The sequence below is a fragment of the Macrotis lagotis genome, chromosome 1, assembly GCF_037893015.1.
Source record: "Macrotis lagotis isolate mMagLag1 chromosome 1, bilby.v1.9.chrom.fasta, whole genome shotgun sequence".
Taxonomy (NCBI): domain Eukaryota; kingdom Metazoa; phylum Chordata; class Mammalia; order Peramelemorphia; family Peramelidae; genus Macrotis; species Macrotis lagotis.
This window is the reverse complement of record NC_133658.1, coordinates 495,055,156-495,079,982: the sequence shown is the minus strand read 5'-3', so window position 1 is coordinate 495,079,982 and position 24,827 is coordinate 495,055,156. Positions and strand designations below refer to the sequence as shown.

The 24,827-nt window shown below is 33.1% G+C and overlaps 1 protein-coding gene across 3 annotated transcripts in view; it reads right to left on the bottom strand.

The window, feature by feature from the left end:
* Positions 1-24,827, bottom strand: part of BRWD1 (bromodomain and WD repeat domain containing 1) — a 157,974-nt gene that overhangs the window by 17,492 nt on the left and 115,655 nt on the right. For 2 of the 3 annotated variants that reach the window (XM_074213861.1, XM_074213862.1), the window contains 5 exons: positions 21,691-21,732; positions 18,637-18,783; positions 16,364-16,516; positions 15,603-15,766; positions 12,818-13,044 (listed from right to left, as the gene is read on the bottom strand). In XM_074213861.1, coding sequence (XP_074069962.1) covers positions 12,818-13,044; positions 15,603-15,766; positions 16,364-16,516; positions 18,637-18,783; positions 21,691-21,732 — 733 coding nt within the window. Of the gene's footprint in view, positions 1-12,817; positions 13,045-15,602; positions 15,767-16,363; positions 16,517-18,636; positions 18,784-19,895; positions 21,733-24,827 lie in introns of those variants that run through there. The other variant, XR_012473975.1, reaches the window with a different exon arrangement.

Sequence of the window (24,827 nt, the reverse complement as noted above, 5' to 3'; positions counted from 1 at the left end):
ATGAGGTCACAAAGACTTGGATACAACTGAAATCACTAAACAACAAGGGTAATAATTTATTCTGAAGAGTATAAGACTTCAAGATGCAGACCCAAGTAATCTATCCTGTAAATCTGAACCTATCCATAAATGAAAAGAGCTAAGATGACAAAAGAAGCACCTGAAATTTTCCCAGAAAGAAAACCAGACCCAAAGAAATTATTTCTTTCTCAAATATAACAAACAATAAAAAACAAGCAAACAAATACAACCAAGTCCAACAATAAAATAGCAAACCACTAAATTTGTGTACACATGTATACACACACACACACACACACCTCATGACAAGGGTGAAAACAAAAGTAAAATCTAAGTAATGTGGGATCAAAAAGATCTAAAACATAATGAAGTCTCACAACATCCCTCCCATTAACACCTGAATTGATGCATTTTGAGAGTCTGAATTTCAAAACAATAAGATTTTGGAAAAGGTTTTGAAAAAGGGAAGGGGAGGGTCAGCTAGGTGGCGTAGTGGATAGAGCACCGGCCTTGGAGTCAGGAGTACCTGAGTTCAAATCCGACCTCAGACACTTAATAATTACCTAGCTGTGTGGCCTTGGGCAAGCCACTTAACCCCATTGCCTTGAAAAATCTAAAAAAAACAAAACAAAAAAGGGAAGGGGAAAATATGTGCTATAGTTGTTCACTTGTTCAGTCTTAAGTAACTCTCTTTCATGACCCTATGGATGATAGCACACCAGGCTCTTCTATTCTCTATTGTCTCTTGGAAGTCTGTCCAAGTTCATGTTTATTGTTTCCATGAAATTATCTATTCATTTTATCCTCTGCTGTCCTCTTTTCTTTTTGCCCTCAATCTTTCCCAAAAGACATCAGGGTCTTTTCCTGAGTCCTGTATTCTCATCATATGGCCAAAGTATTTAAACATCAGCTTCAGTATTTGACCTAACCAATGAATAGCCTGAATTTAAATTATCGATGGATTTGACCTCCTTTCTATCAACTGTCTTCTCCAGCACCACAATTCAAAAGCATTTTGCAGAGCTTTTTATAATCCAATTCTCACAGTCATACAATGCTGCTGGAAAAATGAAAGCTTTGACTTGGACATTCTCTCTCTCTCTCTCCACACACACACACACACGCACACGTATGTATATACACAAACACACACTTTTATCAGTAAGTGATGGGACCAGTTGCCAAGATTTATTTTTTCATTTTAAACCCTTAAGCCAATTTTTAACACGGTCTTTTCATTCTTATCAAGAGGCTTCTTCATTCTTCCTCACTTTCTGCCATCAGAGTGATATCCTGGCAACCTTAATTCCAGTTTTTGATTCATTGAGCCTGGTATTTTTTTGCATGATGCACTGTGCATATATGTTAAATAAATAAGTTGACAATTTAGAGCCTTGTAGTATTCCTTTTCCAATCTTAAACCAATCAATTATCCCAAGTTTCGTTTAACTTGTTTCTTGGTGCACAAACAGGTTCCTTAAGAAGTAACTTAGGTGATCTGGTCCTCCCATTGCCTCACATTTTGCTGTAATCCACACACTGTGATCCTATTTGGGGTTTTCTTAGCAAAGGGACTGGAGTCATTTGCTGTTTCCTTCTCAAGTTCATTCTATAGATGAGAAATCTGAGGAAAAGTGATTTGCCCAGGGTCACATTGCTAGCAAGTGACCAAGGCCAGATTTGAACTTCCTCTCTCTAGGTCCAGTAGCTCTATCCATTGTACCACCTAGCTGTCCATTGGGGAATATGCAATGTATCCTATCAAATCAAAGGCAAACAATGAAGGTAAATAATTTCTGTAGGCTCTCTTTTGGCCATATCCCATAAGGTTTTTTTTTTTAAATTTAATATTTATTCTCATTTTGTAAAAATAATTTTTTATACATAAAACTACACAATTAGGGACATAGGAAAATTGCTATCATGAAGTTTACATATTCCTATCGTAAGTTTACATATCCTTTCTATTAATGTGCAGCAACTGTTATTTCTAAGAATAAGAAACAAGAGAAAAAGAGGAACCTGGGGACAGAATCTACAAGACAAAACTCAAAATAAGTGCCCCAAAGTTTTAATTCCATGAGAAAAACAAATAAAAAATGAAATAAGTATAATGATTATGAATCAAAGAATAAGTTTATATTCAAAAAGAAAAAATAAAGATGTGAGGGAAAAATCCTTTAAGGAAAAAGCTGCAGAAAACAAACATTTAAAAACAAATGAAAAAAAAAACAAGTTGAAGGGAAGAAGAGGAAGGGGGAGAGGGGGTTCTACTTGACTTCTTAATTGCGAGGGCTTAATGATGAATATGGCTACCCACCACTTGATAATTTTGTGACAAATTCAAGATACATGATGAGATATATATTTTTGGACATGGTCAACACAGGAATCTGTTTTACTTGAATATGAATACGTATTAAGGTGTGCCTGTAGCTACCACCCTTGGAAGCAACCTTTGTAAATAAGTAACCTGGCAACGTTCCAGCAGGTGTGATAGCCTCATCTGTTGAAAACCCAGAAAATAAAGTTCTTTTCATGACAGTTCTTAGCAATATGAAATACAATTCTATCAATGGAAATGATATTATAGAAGAAGCATTAACTTTGCTTTATCACTGCACCTTAAGGACCATGAGGTTTTTCCATGTCTGTTATTTCTCCTGTTAGCAAAAGATACCCTTGAGAGAAGTATTCTCAACACTTAGCAAAGTGTTCTGCACATATTAAGTATTTAATAAATGCTTCATTCATTCAAATAATTCATAAGCTATTAATAGTATTGTTGCATCATGAAAATGAATTAAAATTTTATTACCTAACATTACCAAAAGCTTACTTTGAAAACTTGAAAAATAAAAATGCATTTGAAAGAAAAAGTCCAGAATCTCAAAGGAAATAATAAAACAAATTGAGAAGAAGAACTATCTAGGAACAACAGATCTCAATCCATACTACAAAGCAGCATTTGTTAATCATTAAAAAAAAATTGTAGATTGCTAGATGTGGATAAATAAGATTTCAAAGCAATGGTTCATTATTATCTTATATCATATACCACAAGAAGATTCAAATGGATATTACCTAAATTTTAAAAGTCATTATCATAAAAAATTACAGAAAAGGGGAAGAGTTGGTGGCAAAACAAGGAATAGAGATGATTATTATAGATGATATAAAATTGAAAGGTTCTTGCAAGTTGTTAACTGGGAAAAATTTTTGCAGGAAATTTCTTCTTCTGATGAACTAATACAGAATTGACAAAAATATTTTAAGGACAAGAGTCACTCTCAAAGGATAAATCTCCAAAGATTATTAAAGCTTTTCAAAATAACTAATTTAAGCTATTGACAACACATTACAGAAAAAATGGTTCAAATATAAGCAGAGGCAAGAGGGCTGAATAAAGACAGGAACTAATCTGGGCTCTTGCAAATTACCTTCTAAACATATTTAAAATAATGTCTCAAAATGAATGCCCAGGAGCAGATCCAACAAATAGTCAGAGTTAAACAATTTTTCCAGTCCATGACAACTTAGAAACTCATCAGAAAAGATCTGTCCAGAACAGTTAGCAGTAGACTATGCATCTGGCACAAGCCACCAGCAAAAGCAACATCTTGCGCTCTCATCCCAGAGGCATTAAGGGAGAAAGACAACTGGTCAGGAAATTTTGATGGTATGGGGTGCAGGATTCTGTTACACAGCCCATACAAAGATCTGGGTCCACGACCCAGGTTACAGTCCTGGGATGAGGAGGAGCACTAGCACAATAGGACATGTGGCCATAAGGAAGCAAGAATCCTAGTCACATTTTCAGGACAGAAATGAGTGTTTATGATTGTTCAGAGTACAGGTCAGGAGAGCAGTGAAAACATATCCACTAAGATCATATTACCCTGGAAGAACTGAAAACTTATAGGTCCCCAGAATTAGCTCTGAAAAGAGCATCATGAAAAACTTGAGGCATGGGGCAGTGCTCCCTTAACTCCACGAGCAAAGACCAACTTTAACATAGAAATGATGAAGCTACAGAAAATAAAATAACTGTGATAACAGGGAAGATCAAGACATAGATAACAACACTGTCAAAACAGCTACAGACAAAAACTCAATAAAATGTGAATTGGAGTTAAGTCCCAAAAGAATTCCCAAAAGACCTCCAAAAAGATTTTTTAAAGCAAATCTCAACGTTTATTTTTATTTATTTTTTGATTTTTGTAAGACAGTGGGGTTAAGTGCCCAAGGTTTCATAGCTAGGTAATTATTAAGTGCCTGAGGTTGGCTTCAAACTCAGGTCCTCCTGACTCCAAAGCTGGTGCTCTATCACTGTGCCATCTAGCTGCTCCAAAAAGGATTCTAAAAATCAAGTAAAAGAGACAAAGGAAAAATTGGGAAATAAATGAATGATGCAAGAACATCATAATGAAAGAGTTAACAGCTTGGAAAAAGAAGTTTAAAAAATGGGAAAAGAGTATAAAAATTCACCAAAGAAGGTAATAAGGAGCCATAGTCAAGATAACACAGAATTTGGCAGCTTCTACCTTAAAGGATGAGAGGGCTTGGAATATGAAATCACAGAGAAGTTGGAATTATAACCAATAATCATCTGCCCAGTGAAATTGAGTATAGTCCTTCAGGGGAAAATATTAACTTTTATAGCAGTTTGGTTTTTTTTTAGGTTTTTGCAAGGCAAATGGGGTTAAGTGACTTGCCCAACTACACACAGCTAGGTAATTATTAAGTGTCTGAGGCCGGATTTGAACTCAGGTACTCCTGACTCTAAGGCCGGTGCTCCATCCACTGAGCCACCTAGCCACCTCATGAGTTAAAAATTTTAACATTTAACAAAAGATTTTGATAAGAGTCAAAAGGGAAAATCTGATTCTTAAATACATGACTCAAGAAAAGCATAAAAAAAAGTAAAGCAGAAATCAAATCATAAGGGATTCATAAGGTTAAACTGTTTACAAATCTAATGTGTGAAATGTAGGAATCCATATGGAAAGATGACACTTGTAACTTAAAAACTATATTATGATTAGAAAAAATAAATTAATGAATGAATGAAAGAGGGATTACTGGAACAAGGATGAGACAGAATGGGATAAATTTTCTCACATAAAAGCATCATGAAAGAATTTTTACAGTGGAGGGAAAGATGGGAGTGGCAGGCAATATGCAAATCTTACTTTCACCAGAACTGGCTCAAAGAGGAAATAATATATATATTCAGTTGGGCACAGAAATCTATTTTAATCTTACTCTACAGGAAGGTAGGAAAGGAAAAGGAAAAAGAAGGAGAGGAGCTGATAGAAGAGAGGACAGGCTAAAGGCTGCAGTGATCAAAAGCAAAACAGACTTTTGAGGAAGGTTGGGGTAAAGAGCTAGAGAAAAAGATAAATGGGAAAAACTGGGATGGAGGGAAAAAAAAGAATGGGATAAATTTGCCCATAAAATAGAAAATTGCAAACTAGATTAAAAATCAGAATCTGAACACATATTGTTTACAGGAAACATGGGTGAAGCAAACACACACACACACACACACACACACACACACACACACACACACAGTAAAGGTAATGAACTGGAGTAGAATTTTTTTTGTTTCAGCTGAAGTAAAAAAAAAAAGACAGTAATCATGATCTCAATCAAAACAAAGGCAAAATTAGATATAATTAAAAGAGACATAAGGAAACTAAAACTTGCTAATAGGTATCACAGGCAAGTATCAACACTAAACACCAAATGGTATATCATCCAAATTCTTAATGGCTAAATTAAATTAGATACAGCAGGAAATAAAAAGTAGATCTATACTAGTCGGGGACCTTAACTTTCCCCTCTCAACCAAAAATTAAGCAAAAAAAGAAGCTAAGGATGTGAATAGAATTTTAGGAAAGTTAAGATATGATAGACCTCTGGAGAAAACTCCATGGGGGGAAAAAAAAAGGAATATGCCTATTTTTCAGTGGTATATGGTATCTACACAAAAAAGTGATCATGTATTAGGGAAAAAAACCACAAGACCAAATGCAGAAAAGCACAAATATCAAATGTATCTTTTTCATATCATAATGCAATAAAAATTACACTCAAAAGAGATGCAGAAACACAGGTTGAAAATTAATTGGAAACTAAATAATCAAATCCTAAAAAAATAATGAGTAAAATAAATCACAGAATTAATAATTTCATTCAAGAATGAAAACAATGAAACAACATATAAAAACTCATGGAATACAACCAAAGCAGTACTACTTGGGAAAAATTTATATGTCTTAATGCTTATATAATAGAAAAACAGTTTAATGAATTAGGTCTGCAATTGAAAAAAAAACAAAATCGTAAAGGAACAAATTAAAACCCCCCAATTAATTATCAAATTGGAAATCCTGAAACCAAAGGAAATAAAATTGAAAGTCAGAAATTACTTAACTACTAAATAAACCTAGGAGTTGACTTTATGGGGGTTGGGGGGGGGGGAATACCAATAAAATATTAAAACCACTGGTTAATTTGATTTAAAAAAAAAGAAAACCCAAATAAACCCATATCAAAAATGAACAGAATGAATTCCTCACTAAGGAAGAGTAAAATTTAAAAAAATTATTAAGAGTCATTTTACCCAATTATATACCAACAAATTTAAATGAAATGAATGTATATTTACAAAAATATAAATTGTCTAGATTAATATCTTTGGAATTAATTGAATTAATGAAATAACCATCTTAGAAAAAAGAAATTGAAAAATTACAAACTGAACAAACTGTCAATGAGTGCCCAAAGAAAAACTTGTCAGTACCAGCTGGATTCTTAAGTGAATTCTACCAAATATTTGAAAAACAATGAAAAACTATGGGAAAGGAGTCCTTCCAAATTTCTTTTTTACAGCACAAATATGGAGATAATACCTAAACTAGGTAGAGTGAAAACAGAGGGGAAAATAAAACAACACAACAATTCTCTAATGAATATTGATGCCACAAATTTAAGTCCTAGCAAGATTACAACAATACATCAAAAAGATCACATACTATGACAATTTAGAGCCTTGTAGTATTCCTTTTCCAATCTTAAACCAATCAGTTGATCCAAGTTCTTTTTTGACTTGTTGTTTCTTGGTGCACATACAGATTCCTTAAGAAACAAGTTAGATCATCTGATCCTCCTTGAGGACTTGTCACATTTTGTTGTAATCCATACTGTGACCCTATTGGGGGTTTTCTTAGCAAAGAGACTGGAGTGATTTGCTATTTCCTTCTCAAATTCATTCTATAGATGAGGAAACTGAGGAAAACTGAAGTGGAAATAGACAGTAGACCTATACTAGTCTAGGGGGACCTCAAAGGTAGCATCTATACCACGAATGCAGGGCTGGTTCAATATTAGTAAAACTATCACAATAACAGACCACATCAATAACAAACTAACAGATATCACAGGATTATTTCAATAGATGCAGGAAAAACTAAAACCATCAGCAAGCATTATCTGTAATGGGGATAAGCTAGAAGTTAAGATTAGAATGAAACAAGGAAGTACATCATCATCATCATCACTATCATTCAATGTTATACTACAAATTATAGCAAGAAGAAAAAGAATTAGAATAGACAATGAGGAAACAAATTCACTATTTGCCGATGATATATATAGTATACTTAAGAGAGTCCTATAGAATCAATTAAAAAAATTAGTTTAAATAATTAACAACTTCAACAAAAGAGATCTAAAATAAACCCTCGGCAGAAAGAGAAATTCCATTTAAAATAATACAAAATACTTGAGAAGTCTACCTGCCAAGACAAAACCTGGGTCTATATGAACATAATAATTACAAAACACTTCACACAAAGTCAGATCTAAATAATTAAAAAATTATCAATTGCTCAAGGTAGGGTGAGGCAATATAATAAAGATGACAATTCAACCTAAATTAATTTACTTACTCAGTATCATACCAATCAATCAAAAATTTATTTTTATAGCATTTGAAAAAATATTAATAAAATTCATCTGGAAGAACAAAATATTAAGACCAACAAGGTAACAAGAAACAAATGTGAAAGAAGATGGCCTAACTATAACCAGAGTTCAAACTGTATTGTATTAGAAGGCAGTAATCAGTAAAACAATCAATAGATCAGGTGCATAAGAAAAAGTAGTAACCACAGTAATGACCACAGTAATCCAGTATTTGATAAATTCAAAGACCCAAGCTTTTGGGAGACTCAACATCTAATAAAGAATGCTGGGGAATACTGGAAAAAAGTCTCATAGAAACTAAGTATAGATCAACATCTCAGATCATGTACCAATAAAACACCATAAGCAAATGAGGGGAGTATGGAGTAGTTCACCAGTAAGATCTATGGAAAAGGGAAGAATTTTGACTAAACAAGAAAAATAAAATGGATAATTTCTCTTATAGTAAGTTAAAAATTTTACACAAACAAAACCAGTACAATCAAGATTAAAAGGAAAAATAGAAAGCTGGGAACTTTTTTTTATAGCAAATATTTCCAGTAAGGGCCTCATTTTTATCAAATATATAGAGAACAGAGTAAAATATCTAAAATTACTTATTAATAAATGGTAAAAGGGTGAAAACAGGCAGTTTCCAGATGAAAAAGGCAAATCTATTGCTGTCAAGAAAAAATGCTCTACTCTCAATTGGAGAAATACAAAGTAAAATGACTCTGAGTTAACACTTCAGATTGATTAATATAATGGAAAAGGGAAAGTTGGAGGGGATGTAAAAAAAAAAATTGTGAACTAAACCTACCATTCTGGAGAGCAATTTGGAACTATACCCAAGCACTATTAGAACTATATCTCAGAGACAAAAAGAAAAAAGGGGGAAAGGATTTGTTTGTACCAAGATGTTTATAGTGGCAAAGAACTGAAAATGGAGGGATGCCCATCAATATGGAAATGGTTGAACAAGTTGTAATATTTGACTGTGAAGGAATTATTGTGTTATGAGAAATGAAGAGGATACTTTTCAGAAAAATTTGGGAAGATTTACAAGGATTGCTGCAAAATAAAAGAAGCAAAACCAGAAGAACATAGTACACAGTAATAGCAATAGTATGATAATCAACTGGGAATGTTGTTGTTTATCCTCATTTTTTTGAAAACCATGACATCAGTGAGGTGATGTCAACCATTGTTGTTAAGTGGGAAAGATTTATTTTATAGCAATATAATGATCCAAGACAATTTCAAAGGACTTATGATGAAAAATTCTATCCACCTCCAGAGAAAGAACTGATGGAGTTTGAATGCAGATCAAAGCATACTATTGGCTCACTTTTTCCCCCAGTGGTGTTTTTCTTTTGTCTGTATTTTCTTTCACTAAATGGAAAACATGTTTTACATGATTGCACATGCATAACCTATATCAAATTGCTTTCTGTCCCTACGAATCAAAATCCCAAAAAGTTACTTTAATGAGTTAGAAAAAGTTGTAAGTAAATTTATATGGAGAAATAAAAAGGCACTGATTTCCAAGGAGCCGATAAAAAAAGTGCAAAAGAAGGTGGTTTAGTCTTACTAGATCTAAAATTATATTATAAAGCATCAGTCATCAAAACTGTCTGATGGGGCGGCTAGGTGGCACAGTGGATAAAGCACCCGCCCTGGAGTCAGGAGTACTTGGGTTCAAATCCAGTCTCAGATACTTAATAATTACCTAGCTGTGTGGCCTTGGGCAAGCCACTTAACCCCATTTGCCTTGCAAAAAAAAAAAAAACCTAACCCCCCCAACCAAAACTGTCTGGTATTGGCTAAGAAATAGAATGGTGGATCAGTGGAATAGACTATGTGCAACGGCAGGAAATTGTTATAGTAACCTGCTGTTTGATAAACCCAGAGTCCAGCTATTGGGATAAAAACTGTTGGGAAAATTGGAAATTAACATGGAAGAAACTTAGATTAGACCAACACCTCACACCCTGTACCAAGGTAAGATTCAAAATGGATACAGAATTTAGACACAAAAAACAATATTATAATGGGGCGGCTAGGTGGCATAGTGGATAAAGCACCAGCCTTGGAGTCAGGAGTACCTGGGTTCAAATCCGGTCTCAAGACACTTAATAATAACTAGCTGTGTGGCCTTGGCCAAGCCACTTAACCCCATTTGCCTTGCAAAAACCTAAAAAACAAAACAAAACAAAAAAACCCCACAATATTATAAGCAAACTAGAAGATCAAGTTTACATTTTACCTGTCAGATTTATGGAAAGGGAAGCAGTTTATGACCAAGGAAGAAATGGAGAACATCATTAAAAACAAACTAGATCATTTTGATTACATCAAATTAAAAAGCTTTTGCACAGTAAAAACCACTGTAACCAAGATCAAAACAAATATAGTAAGTGGAGTAACAATTTTTACAACTAGTATTTCTGACAAAGGACTCATTTCTAAAATATATGAAGAATTGAGTCAAATTTAAAAAAAAGCCATTCCCCAATTGACAAATGGTCAAAGGATAGGCAAAGCAATTTATAGATAAGGAAATCAAAAGAATTCAAAGACATATGAACAATTGCTCTAAATCATTACTTATTAGAGAAATGCAAATTAAGCATCTCTGAGATATTACCTCATACCTCTCAGACTGGCCAATATGACCAGAAAGGACAATGATTAGTGTTGGAAGGGCTGTGGGAAATCTGGGACATTAATACATTGCTGGTAGAGCTGTGAACTCATCCAACCTTTCTGGAGAGCAATTTGGAATTACACCCAAAGGGCAACAAAAATGTGCATACCCTTTGATCCAGCAATACCACTACTGGGTCTATACCCTGAAGAGATTATGAAAAAGTGTAAAAACAGACACTTGTACAAAAATATAGTGGCCCTGTTTGCGGTGGCAAAGAATTGGAAATTAAGTAAATTTCCTTCAGTTGGGGAATGGCTTAACAAACGGTGGTATAGGTATGTCATGGAACACTATTGTTCTATTAGAAACCAGGAGGGATGGGAATTCAGGGAAGCATGGAAGGATTTACATGAACTGATGCTGAGCGAGATGATTAGAACCAGAAAAACACTGTACACCCTAACAGCAACATGGGGGTGATGATAAACCTTGATGGACTCGCTCATTCCATCCATCAGTGCAACAATTTTGGGGTATCTGTGATGGAGAATACCATCTGTATCCAGAAAAAGAATCATGGAGTTTGAACAAAGACTAAAGACTATTACTTTCAATCTATAAAAAAAAACCTGTTACTTTATTATGTAATTCTGCTATCTCTTATACTTTATTTTTCTTCCTTAAGATTTCTCTCTCATCCCATTCAACTTAGATCAATGTATATCATGGAAACAACGTAAAGACTAACAGACTGCCTTCTCTGTGGGGGAGGGAAGGAATATTAGGGGGAAAATTGTAAAACTCAAAATAAATAAAATAAAAAAATTACTTGCTGTCTTAAGAAGAGGGGGAGAAAATGTGGAACTCAGGTTTTAAGAATCAATTAATAAAAATTATTTTACATGCAATTGGGAAAATAAAATATTGTTCAAAAGACAAATGAATATTAATATTTCAGGCTGTCAAAGATGACAAAAGAGGAATGTCAAGTTTGAAAAGATTTTGGAAAGATGAACATACTGATGCAATGATGGTGAATTTGAAAACTGGCCCTATAATCTTGAAAAATAAGTAGGAACTACAGCTTTGTCCCAGAAGTTACTAATTTGTGCACATCAAATACTGATTAAAGATGAATGGAAAGGGTTCATTTGTACAAAAATATTTTAGCCACACCTTTTTTAGTTATAAAGAACTAGGCTCATACCCTGGGAAATGACTGAATATGGCAGGTGTAATATAACTCTGCTACAACAAATGACAAAGACAGATTCAGAGAAACTTGCAAATTCATATGTGAATTAGTACAGAGAGAAGTGAACAGAAGCAGGTACAACTACCATAAAGTAAAGTAAAACAACTATGAAAGACTTAAGTTACTGTTTCAATACAATGACCAATAAGTCACTCCAACTTCACAGAGACATAATGGTCTATTGAGATAGAGATGATGTAACAGATTTTTCAGACACATGGCCAATGAGTAAATTTGTTTTACTAGACACACAAATATTACAAAGGAGGAGCTAGTGGTTTGTTAATGATAGAAAGGAAAAATAAAGCAACATTTAAACAAAAAATGCTTGAAAGGTAGGTTCAGAGGAAGACAGACAACTGGAGCAATTTAAAAAAATATATGTACATACTATATACAATTTGCTTTCTGATCTTAACTGTATACTTAAAAAATCCATATCTGCTGATATAAAAAAAGAAAAATTTAATAAAAAGAAAATTTAAATTAAAACATCAATTATATAACTTACAAAACATACTGAGTTTACTAAGATAAATATATAAATGCTGCCCTCCAAGTACTTAATTCTAACAACACTTTCCTGCCCTACTTATTGATCCCTTGAGGCTCAACTCAAGTCCTTTCCTGGCACACTTTGACCATTTGGATGAATACTATACAAATTTAGCATTTCACAGTTCTTTTATTTTCATACGTATTTGTTTACAATTAGACTACATATTCCTCCAAGGGTCAGAATCATATTTCATATTTTTTTTTTGCAAGGCCGGTGCTCTATCCACTGCGCCACCTAGTCGCCTCATGCTTCATACTTTTTTAAAATTGCCCCAAGGCAACTAACAGTGAAAACAAACATAGTAGAATTAGATAATTGATTTCAGTTTCAATAATCTTAAATAATCTTCATTTCTCACCAGTTAATACTGTAGAGTTTGCTAGAGTTAGGGGTCTAGTCCTTCCAATTTTTTCAGATGATGCTGCAGAGTCAGATGAATCACCAGTAGTAAGATTGGCAGAGACGTTAACTGTGGTTTTCTGGCTTGAAGACCAAGCTGCACTATTTGAGGTAGACTGAGTAGGAGAACCTTCTAAGTCAGGTATGACTTTTGCCTGGGATTTCAATTGTTTCCATTTCACATTTCTGTTCGAAGAAACCATATACAATGACTACTAAAATGAAAAGCCATGGTAGAAGACAAATGTTTTTTCTCTTATTTTTACATTAGAAAAGATAATGAATATTCTTGAATGCAGAATTAGAATAACTTCTAACATAAATTAAAAAAGATTTAATGAAGAAGCTTTTAGACCTGCAGACTTTTCAAAGCCTACAGAGAAGGAAATAGAAGAAAAACGGGATCAGCCAATTAATATTTCAGGCAAACAAATATTTCAAATATCTAAGGTATGTTTTCTCAATGCATCATATCTTTTCTTGCAGTTGTTTTTCCTTTACTCTGATTCCATAGTAAAGATGGCAGAAATTAATAGCAAGATAGTTTATTAACTTTTAAAATTTACATTCCTTGGCACTATGTTAGTAGGAATGAGACAACTGGCTTGTTTATTTGGGAAAGGTCAGGGGAAATGAGATTGTTTTCTGGATTCTACAACTAATTTACATGTTGTAAAAAATCAGATTGAAGAACCTCCAATGCAAAGGGCAACCCCTTCCCTTCATCATCAGGCCTTCCAACTTTGAGGATAGAGGAGTGGTGTTCTCTACTTAATGACGAACATTTTCACAACTGGTAATATCCTTCAAATTCTAGTGATTCTGAACTTCTGTAGATTATTAGCCAAACTCCATTCTGTACCCTCTACCACTCAATTCTTCATTTCAATGATGTCCCTCTCACTGGCTGACTCAAAGGAGTTGGAATACTACTTTCCAATGATATTTACAGGTCTCTACCACTCACAAAAACCTCTTTAAGGTTCATACTAACCATATATACCACCCTATCTATAAAACTCTCAGTCATTCCCCCTTTCCTTTCTCAATGAAGTCAATTCCAAACACACAAGGGACTTCAATATACAAACTGATTTTCCCTCTTTGACTCAGTTCCTCAAGATACTCAGTCACCCTTCCATCCCACCTCAGTCACATAGAAAGATGGGCATACTTTTGATTCTTCCATCAACCATAAATATAACACTTAAATGTACAAGAATTCTGAAATCCCCTTATTAAAACTAACTATTGGCTTTTTGATTCCCTCTCTGCCTTTGCTTATATAACCCTACTCTTTTTCATCTATATGGTGACCTCTAATCCCCTGATCTCTCAATTCTCTCCCTGGCCATTTCCATTGCACTACCAACTCTTTCCTCTTATCTCCCTCTTGACCCCTTGGTGAACCAATTTGACTCTACACTTTGAATTCTTTTCCTCCTTTGAATCCCTTGTCTACTTATAACATTATCAACTATGCCCAGCAATGCATCGCTCCCATCATTTCATTGCTTTTGTTCCTATATTTGTGCTGCTGAATGAAGGTCAAAAAATTCATATAATTTCTAACTAGATACACAAAAAATTTGTGATACACAACTTCAACCAACTGTCAATGCTTCTTTATCAACTTATTATCCCAGTCTTCACAGCAGCTCTTTCAACCCTTTAAGTCTTTCTTTTCAGTTCTCCCACTGCTCCTCCTGCCCCTACTCCCCATTGAGAAAATTGAAGTAATTTGTTATGAACTCCCTCTTATTCATCTATCAAGTAGCTTCTGCCACTTTCTCCTATTTCATCTGTTTCACACGAAAAGACCTCTTTACTTGTTCAAGTGATTCCATTTTACCCATCTCTTCTAACAGATACACCCTCTATTACCCCCACTCTTTTATTTATTTACAATTCTGTCTCTAGTGGTTCATTTGTTACTACCTACAAACATGCCCATGTTGCTTTCATTTTGGGGGAAAAAACCTTCACTGGATCATTCCAGCCCTGCTATTATCCTATTTTTTTCTTCTGCCCTCAACAGCTAAACTCCTTAACAGAATGAATGCTTTCACTTTATCATTAACTTGAAATTGCTCTTTCCAAAGTTACTAATAATCTCTTAAAATGGTCTTTATTATATACTCAGTCTCCGTGACTTCTCTGCAGTTTTTAATTCTGTGAATCACTCTTTCCTCCTAGTTACTCTCTTCTCTAGGATTTCTAAAATAAAACCATTTTCTTCTGGTTCTCCTCCAACCAATGAACTCATTTTTTCTTAGTACCCTTTGCTATATCCTCCTCCAGATCATAGGGACAGCTAGGTGGTGCCTCATGAACCCCCTGAGTTCAACTCTGGCCTTAGACATCTATCCAGGGCAAATCACTTATCCCTGACACAGTCTCTTTGATCCAGTGACACTGGCCTCCTAATTCAGTCAGAAGATGAATCTTCTTAATGCCAAGTCCAGTGTTTTATCTATTGTACCACCTAGCTGCCCATATTCTATATGATATGAGGCATAATTTATTGCACATATCAAAAAACTTTTTCATAATTTTACCTTAAGATAATATTTACTAGATTGAAAGAGCACTGCATTCCAAAATCACAAAATACATAAGACATGATAAAAATTTGCTTCCCCAGTCTTTTCAAATCATTTATTTTCCACATCTATCTGTAATATCATTTATAAACATCAAAGAATTCAAAAATTATGGCTATAACTTGCCATCACCAAATTCACCTGAATTTGCTAGATTGATAGCCACGTGTAGAACTTTGCCTTTTCTTACACCTTTGACTTCTTCGTAATTTTTCATTGTATTTTTGCCCAATTTTAAAATCAGAGGAAATTCTCCTTATTTTTTCCTCAAATAGTGCAGATAATCTAAGAGTCATACTGTAAATCTATAAAGAAAATTAAAAAAGCACAATTATAAAATATTCTTCAAAAGAATTTCAAGCTTTTACTAATTAAAGAAAACTGTTTACTCTTAATTGCTAAGATGGAGTATGAAAACAAATAAAGACACTATTTAAGTAGATTCCTCAAAGCAAATTTTTGAGGTCTTCATGCAAAAATAGGTAAGTCAGTGAATACACACACACACACACACACACACACACCCACACCTTCCAACCCTTACCCTCAGACAAACTAGTAACAAAACACACAGAAAACAAAGACAAAGAATACAAAGAGACCTACTGCCAGGAACTAGATAATAAATGTGGTAAAGAGAAGGAGAGTAACACAGTTAAGAGAAAGGATAGATTGCAAACTATTATGTGAACTCTTTGATTAAAAATTGTGATTTACATGTCTGCACTAATATAATATGTATAAAAATACTACCCAAAGTTTTTAAAATGGATTGTTATAGATACATTTTTCACTTACCTGGGTTAATTTTTCTACTCACCACTGACTAGCATATGCTAACCTGCAGACTATGTGTATAAATCCCTCCTTTTTGTTTGTTTTAAAGACTTATTAAAAATTACCTTTGACCTTTTGTTTGGTGTATATGCTTTAGCATTACTAAATATTAATCGAATATCTTTGCAAAATTCCAGTGGGTTGTCATAATTTCCTGCTTCTAGAGTTTCTCTCACTGTTCCAAAGTCCATTGGAGTGTCTATAATATCTCTATAGTCCTAGGTTTAAAAAAAAAAGATCATTTAACAAATATTCCTGTAAAGATAAAAAAACAAGGTTTAAAATTTTTTTTCAAATTACAGAACTGAAATGGTAAATCTAAAAAAAATGCTTGGTAGCCAAACAATTTACCCCATGTCTCCATTTAAGACTGTCTTAAACCATTCCAAACATATGAAATAGAATCTAGTTCTCAGAAGTGGTTTTGTTTTGGTCTAAAACTATCTGTGTGTGTGTGCGCGTGCGCACACACGATCAGTTGCACACATGGGGGGGGGGTGCCAGTTTGGGGAGGATCTAAGCAAATGGGTAGGAAGTATCATACAGTAATGGAGAACCAACCTTAAGAGTCAGAAGCCCACAGTACCATTTTTAATATATGCTGGCTGGTTATGTGGTCCTGGGCAAATCATTTAATCTCTCAGTGTCCTAAACTAAAGGATTCCTATACCAGTAACATTATAGTTCCAGGTAAGAATAATGGTTAATAAGAATAATTCTTTATAATATTCTAGGCACTGAGAAAGGCAGTCATGATAATGACAACAATAGCTAACATTTATGTAGTGCTTACCATAGGCCAGGTACTGTGCTAAGCTCTTTGAAGTTATTATCTCATTTGATCCTTATAACAAATCTGTGAGGTAGGTGCTATTATTATCTCTAATTTATAGATAGGGATTAACTGGCTTGCCCAGGATCACAAAACAAGTGTCTAAAGCAGGATTTGAACTGAGGTCTTTCAATCTCAATACTATACCCAATTCTCCACACCAAGCTGCCTCTAATAATATTTAGTGCTTGGAAAATGGAAAATAATTAATTACCTATTACTCAATTTTCTACTTAACTTGGCTAATATTTTCAAGTTGACATTCACTAATATATGTTGATTTGCAGATGATACATATAACTTCACCTATATAAATGACTCTTGCTCACAATGAAAAATTACTTTTGACTTTTTATTTGGGTAATATATGTTATTTTATTCTTAAAAATATGTTTAAAGAAGTAATGATTATTTTCAGTGGTATTATGCTCATATATAGTATCTCTTGTTAAGGAAAATCACTTCTTTGAATAAGATCATACATCCAGGAACTCTATAATCCCTTCAGTGATAGGAACTTAGGTCCAAGTGGGGTGATTTGCCTAATATCACATAAGTGGTGAATATCAGAGACAGATACTCTGATTTTTAATTTTATTTATTTTTTTTACAAGGCAATGGGGTTAAGTGGCTTGCCCAAGGTCACACAGGTAGGTAATTATTAAGTGTCTGAGGCCAGACTTGAACTCAGGTACTCCATACTCCTGACTCCAGGGGGCCAGTGCTCTATCAACTTCATCATTTAGCAAGCCCAGAGATCCTCTGATTTTAATCACTATTCTACTGTATTGAGGTAAAAATTCAATCAAGACAAATATAATTACAATCAATGAAAATCACTAATGAGTTTTTCAAACTGCTATATAATCAACTGAAGTTATAGTGTTTCTGGTAAAACTCCCTATACCAAATTTTAGATCTTACTTTGTTTCTTTAGTTTAGTTACTAAAATAACACTTCAATATTAGTGCTGGAAGAAAAAATATTGTTTTTAACAATGTTATTTCCAAAGATGTATTAAATCAAAGAAAGGAATACAATAATCTTGGTATAGATAAATCCTCGCATTTAAAAAAGTAACCCACGTATTAACAGTGCTTTATACATCACCTCATTTGACCTTCACAACTGTGATATATATATACATCCCCAAAACTGGAAGGGAAATTCCATGTAAAATTACTGAGAATATCTGGTATTCCTTTAGAACAAAGAAATATCAGTAAGCACAGATTACTGCTTTTTATTATTGTAATGTCTACATGTCCTTAGCCTCTAGAAAGTAGCTTGAATTTACTAAGACTAATAAGTTTAATGAAAACTTGTGGAATTTTTGTGCAGATTATCAAGAAATGAAAAATACAAAGAACTTAAAAAAATGTAAAAACAAAATTTTTCTCAAATATGTGATTAAAAATATTTAGCTATTAACATCTTGTACACACAAAGATACAGTAATTACATTCCACTGTTCCCAAAGTAACAATTTAAATAATATTAACTTACTGGATACTCAACCAAATCAACAGGATGTCTAAATGGCTCAGAATCTTCACATTGGAAAATTAAGTTCACTAGTTCTTTACATTGCCTTTGCCAGTTATTTTTATCATATTTAGTTTCATTATTGTTCCTTTTCTTCCAATGACGCCCCTAAAACAATCACAACATCAGCTTCCCAAAATTACAGTTATTTTTAAGAAAGAAGAGTATATTCTATATAAACTGTGTATATTAAAGGAAACATTACTCTAAATAATACTATGAGCAACCTTAGTATTACTATAATTAAGTTATATGGTACAATTAAAAAAAAAATCAAAACTTTCAAAAATGACTCAGTATAACTGATGGTATGCAACCTAGATTGTCTATAAAAGGTATACTATTCCTGGACATTTATCTAATAAAATTCTACAAATGCATTTAAAACTACATGTTGTAAAATAATACAAACTAGTGATACCAAGAGATTGCTTTGTAAAATGATAGAAAAGTATTTTTAAAATAGTAGATTACAGACATGTAACAAAATTGGACAATATGCTTTACTGAAATGTTTTAAACATTCTGAATTAAAAGCCTTTCACACTTAACTGGAAAAATATTAATTACTCATGGTTAGGTCAAGCCATGATAATAATAACTAACATTGCTTCCTAAATTAATTTATTTGCTCAGGGCTCTACCAATTCATCTGAAATATAAAAAGAATAAAAAAACTCAAGAGAAATGTAAAAAAAGAAGGAAAAATTATAAAATCTCAAAGTATATTAACAATCAACAAATTAAATGAATAATATACAGAATTCTGACAGAGTAGCTCAATGTTCAATAAACCTAAATACCTGGGGTAAGGACAAAACTTTCTGGGAAAAGTGAAAACAAAAAACCAAACCAAACCAAAAAAAAAAAACAAAACCCCAAGTATGGCAGAAATTGGGAATTTAGACCTTATACTATATACCAAGATAAGCTCCAAATGGATGAATAATCTATATACAAAAGGTCACAACATAAAAAAATGGGAAGGGCAAGGAAGAAAATTACCTTTCAGATCTATGGTGAGGGGAAGAATTTATAAAAATAAAATAGAGGATTACAAAAAAAAAGACAATTTTAATCATGTAAAATTTAAAAACCTTTTGCAAACAAATCTAATACAGTTTAGATCAGAAGGGGAATAAGTAACTAGAAAAACTTTCGTATCATGTCTCTTTAATAAGGAACTGATTACAATATGTAAGAATGAGTCATTCACCCACCAATTGGTAAATGATCAGGACATGAGTGAGCAGTTTTTAAGGGAAGAGTTTCGAGCTATTAGAAAAGGAAAAATTAATGTAACTTTGAGGTTCCATCTCACACAATCTGGCAGAACTGACAAAAGAAAAATAACAAATGATGCACAGGCAATGGAAAAACAGGAATACTAATATACTATTGATGAAGTTATGAATTGGTCTTATCATTCTAGAAGGTTATGAAGAACCATATCCCCAATGTCACTATAGCCAGTGATACTAAGCCTATAGATAAGAGATCAAAAGAGGAGGAAAAGAACATGTATGTACAAAAATATTTATGGTAGTTGTTATTGTAATGGTAAAGAACTGGAAACTAAGGAGATGTCTATCAACTGGGAATGGTCAAATAAATTGTTATCTATGAGATTCTAAGAATACTTGCTTGAACTGATGCAGAATTAAGCTGGAATGTAGAACAGTTTATAAAATAAGCAACAATAAAGTAAAACTAAACAATTCTGAAGGACTAAAAACTGATTTAGTGACCATGATTCACAAGGATTGGGAGAGGTAGCAAACTCAAGATGTACAATGAGACATTTTTAAACATGGAATTTGTTTAGCTTGAGTATACACACACATGCATGTATGTATATGTATGTATACATGTACACATATTTCTACATATTTATGATGTTTATATGTATATAATTGTTACAAGGGTATTGCTTTTCTTTTTCCTAATGTGACTTGGAAGATTGGAGTGAAGAAGCTAAATTTTTTAAAAATCAATTTAAAATGAATTAAAGTATTTTAAAAATTAGAAGGTATGTCCTTCTGCTCTTGTATATAGAGTATTTCTCTTGGACACATAGCCTCAAAAATCATACCTCCTTTTCTTTAATTCTCCATATGCAGTCAGTCACAATTGGTTTACTTTTACTTGAAATGGTTCAACTCTTGATCCTTATCATCTCCCAGAGAAGCTACTCTGATTTAGTTTACATTATCTCACCTTTGGGCAACAAACTCAGTGCCTTCAAATGATGGTCTCTTACCACTTCATACTAAAAAAACCTCCAAAGGAAGTTGGTAATTTTTCTTAAATATCACTTTCAGCATCTTATTCCATAGGTCAAAGATTCCTTTCCCCTACAATTAAAAAATCCAAACTATTCTTTTTTATCTTTCAAGATTACCATATATTCTATGTAGGATCCGGCTACAGGAACTGTAACTTTATTGCCTAATCATTTGTGACAGTCAGATCTGTCTTTTGTTCCACATCAATACATGACACTTATTTCTAGATCATGTGTTTCAGGTTTTCCCCTTTACCTAAAGTGTCCACCCCTACTTAAATACTACCTCTTCTCTAAAACTTTTATCTAAAAGCCCACCTCCTCTAGTTTTTGAAAAACCTTAACTTCACTTCAATCAACATTTCATCCTAAATAATTTATGGTTTCTGAAGGTAGACTAATTTATAACCATGCATTCTTCTAAGGACATTGCAGAAACACAGAAAATATTTATTAAGTTATTTCCAAAGAAAAGAAAACCTTCAATTTAAACTTAATTGGTATGATAGTATATTTACAAAATAAAAAGAGCATTTTGGGTTTTTTTTTTTTAGGTTTTTGCAAGGCAAATGGGGTTAAGTGCTTGCCCAAGGCCACATAGCTAGGTAATCATTAAGTGTCTGAGACAGGATTTGAACCCAGATACTCCTGACTCCGGTACTCTATCCACTGCGCAACCTAGCTGCCCAGAATAACATTTTAAAAACACAAGCAAAGCAGAATAAACTCACTCGCATTCTTCCAGAAGAAGTTTTAGGAAGGTCACATTCATCCTACAAAGGAACATAAATCAGATCATTTTAAAGTTGGTTTAACTTTTCAGAATCATATATACATACATATACATAAACATATATATATATATATATATATACACACACACACATATATTCAACAAAATAATCAAATTTATCATTTCTTGACTTTCTATAGCTTCTAAAAAATTTCAATAAAAAAAGGTAGCATGGTATGGTGAAAGAACAATAAAGTCTGTAGACCAGGATTTTAAATTTTAACTCACTAATTTTAACTCCTTAAATTTGTTCATCTGGAAAAAAAAATGGGGGGGTCAAAAATCTATGCAATTTGTTCAATATAAAGCACTTGATAAATTCTTTCATACTAGCATGATGACCAGGATGGTAAAGTAAACCACAACAACAGAATTAGTAGGATCGTGAAATCAGATGAATGAATAAAGGTAAGTTGGTAGGATTTATCTTTGTTTCAATACTGATCACTGTTCGGTTTTTTTTTGGGGGGGGGGGTAGGGGAGGGACAATGAGATTAAATGACTTGCACAAGCCCACAGAGCTAGTAAGAATCGAGTGTCTGAGGCTGAATTTGAAATTAGGTCCTCCTGTCTCCAGGGTCAATGTTCTATTCACAGCACCACCTAGCCGCCCCACTATTGATCACTTTTCTTAACAATTATTTGAATGAAGGCATAAATGAGTATTCTAATTTTCAGATGATATAAACTTAGAAGCTAATAAATAAGATGATAGTGTCAGCACTCAAAAAGAGTCTTGATCCTTAAACACAAAATGTTGGAGATAATTTTTTAAAAATGAGATGTGATGAGCATAAATGTAATTTGTGGGTTAAAGAAATCAACTCATAAAATACAGAAATTTTTAATACGATAAAACTCATTATGAATCAATACTATAAAATACAGCACTGAACAATGCAAAAATATCTTGGGTTGAATTAAGAAGAGTATAGTTTTAAGAACAAAAGAGGTGGCAGCCTCAATATATTTTTTGATGTGCTATGTTTAGTTCTAAGGACTCCACTTTATGTGGTATATAGACAAGATGGATAAAGTCCACAAGAATGGGACTAGAATTGAAAAGTGCCCTCAAAAACAAGTCAAATGATCATAATTTCAAATAAGGGATTTTTAACCTGGAAAAGAAAAGATTTAGGGGAATGTGACAGTTGCCTTTAAGCATCTGATGGGAAGTCATGTGTAAGAGAATTTGTGTGGTATTTGGCCCTTCTCTGCTTCTTCCCACCTTGCCATCCAGGCAAAATTAGAAAAGCAAGTGGAAATTGCAGAGACAGAGAATTTAGGTGTGATATAAGAACAAAACTTAACAATTAGTGCTATGTAACAGTGGAATGGGTTGCCTGAAAAATAAGTATTTTTTTCTTGAGGTATTCAAATGAAAGCTGAATTACTGCTTCTTGGACAGTATAAAGGGAATTCTTCAACTATTAACAGGGTTGTCTCATCTACTGTGTTTTTAACAAAGAGTTTGGGGCTTTTTTTTAAAGCCAATTAAACTTTTTCAATCATATTTTTATCAAAGGTACAAAGAAACAGAAATAAATTAATTTCAAGTTTAAAAAATGTTTCAATCAGGTGCCACAGTTTTAGGAAAAGGAAATGAGAAATTATCTAATAGCTAGCTGGCATTTATGTGGATCCCTTATGGTTTATAAAGGATTTTGTAAATGTTATCTAATTTAATCTTCACAATACTCCTGAGAAGTAGGTACTATTATTAACTCTAGTTTACAGACAAAGAACCTGAGACTAAAAGGCTAAGTACTTTAATTAGATCACATAGCTATTCAGATCTGCTTGATTCCAAGTCTAAGATACCTAGTTGATGATCAAGAAACTAAGAACTAAAGTTCAAGAAATTAAGGTTCAGAGAGGAAAAAAAGTGGTTACAAAGGCAATGACAGGAAGAATCTGAATCTAAAGCCACTGACTTCAAATCTAAGATCCTCTTCCCACTGTGCCATCCTGTCCTCTCTCCCATAAACAGCTAGAAGTCATTTACATAGTGCATTGTGAGGGAAGTGATTCAGGAATTATCACAACCCTTCAAAATTATATTTATCTGGGATGGCTAGGTGGCGCAGTGAATAGAGCACCGGCCTTGGAGTCAGGAGTACCTGGGTTCACATCTGACCTCAGACACTTAAATTACCTAGCCGTGTGGCCTTGGGCAAGCCACTTAACACCATTGCCTTGAAAAAAAAAATCAAATATACAGATGAGGAAACTTAAAATTAAATATGGTCACACAGCAGTTAAATTTCATTGCTCAGGCTGGAAAACAGGTCCTCTTTCAGTCTTTATACAATGCAAAAACTAATACCCACTTATGGATAATTTCAACTCTCCTGGCTTTAAAAAAAAAAGAAAAAGAAAAAATAAACCTCCTGTCAACCAGTCCATAGTTTAGAATCCCAAGAGAATTAGTTGCTAAGTGATTAAGAAATTAAGTGATATGCTTGTTTTTTTAAAATTTTAAGTGCAACTAATTACTACACTATGCTGACCCAAAAAATGCAAAGAAAAAATTTCAAGATATTTTTTTATGTCTCAAGTTTTAGAGACTCTGCTATCTGTATATAAAGCAATAAATTAAACTACTAATGAAAACATTTTATTTCTTAATATTAGAATAGCTCATGAACACATTGTGTATTTTCACAGGTTCTCTAATAATTTAGGCTAACAAATCTGAATATATATATATATATATATTTAAATTTCACCTATTTTAAACAATAACCATATAATTAGGGGTCTAAAAGATGACTAAATACAGTAAAAATCAAGAAAGCAAATATTTTATCCTTTAAGTAGAATAATTCTTTATCCTTAATCCATAGACATTTAGATAAAATTATAATCATTCTGGTTCAAAAGTCAATATAAATTTAAAAAATGAAAATTTAAGAATGCTGGTTTATTTTGCTATCTGTGCATACCTGTACATAAGTTTTAAAACATACTTTTTTTTGTGCAAAATTGTGTTTATCCATCAACGTATATATCATTGGCCAATTGATAAATAATCTAATGAAAAGCATAGAGGAATATTTAAATTAGTTTAAACTA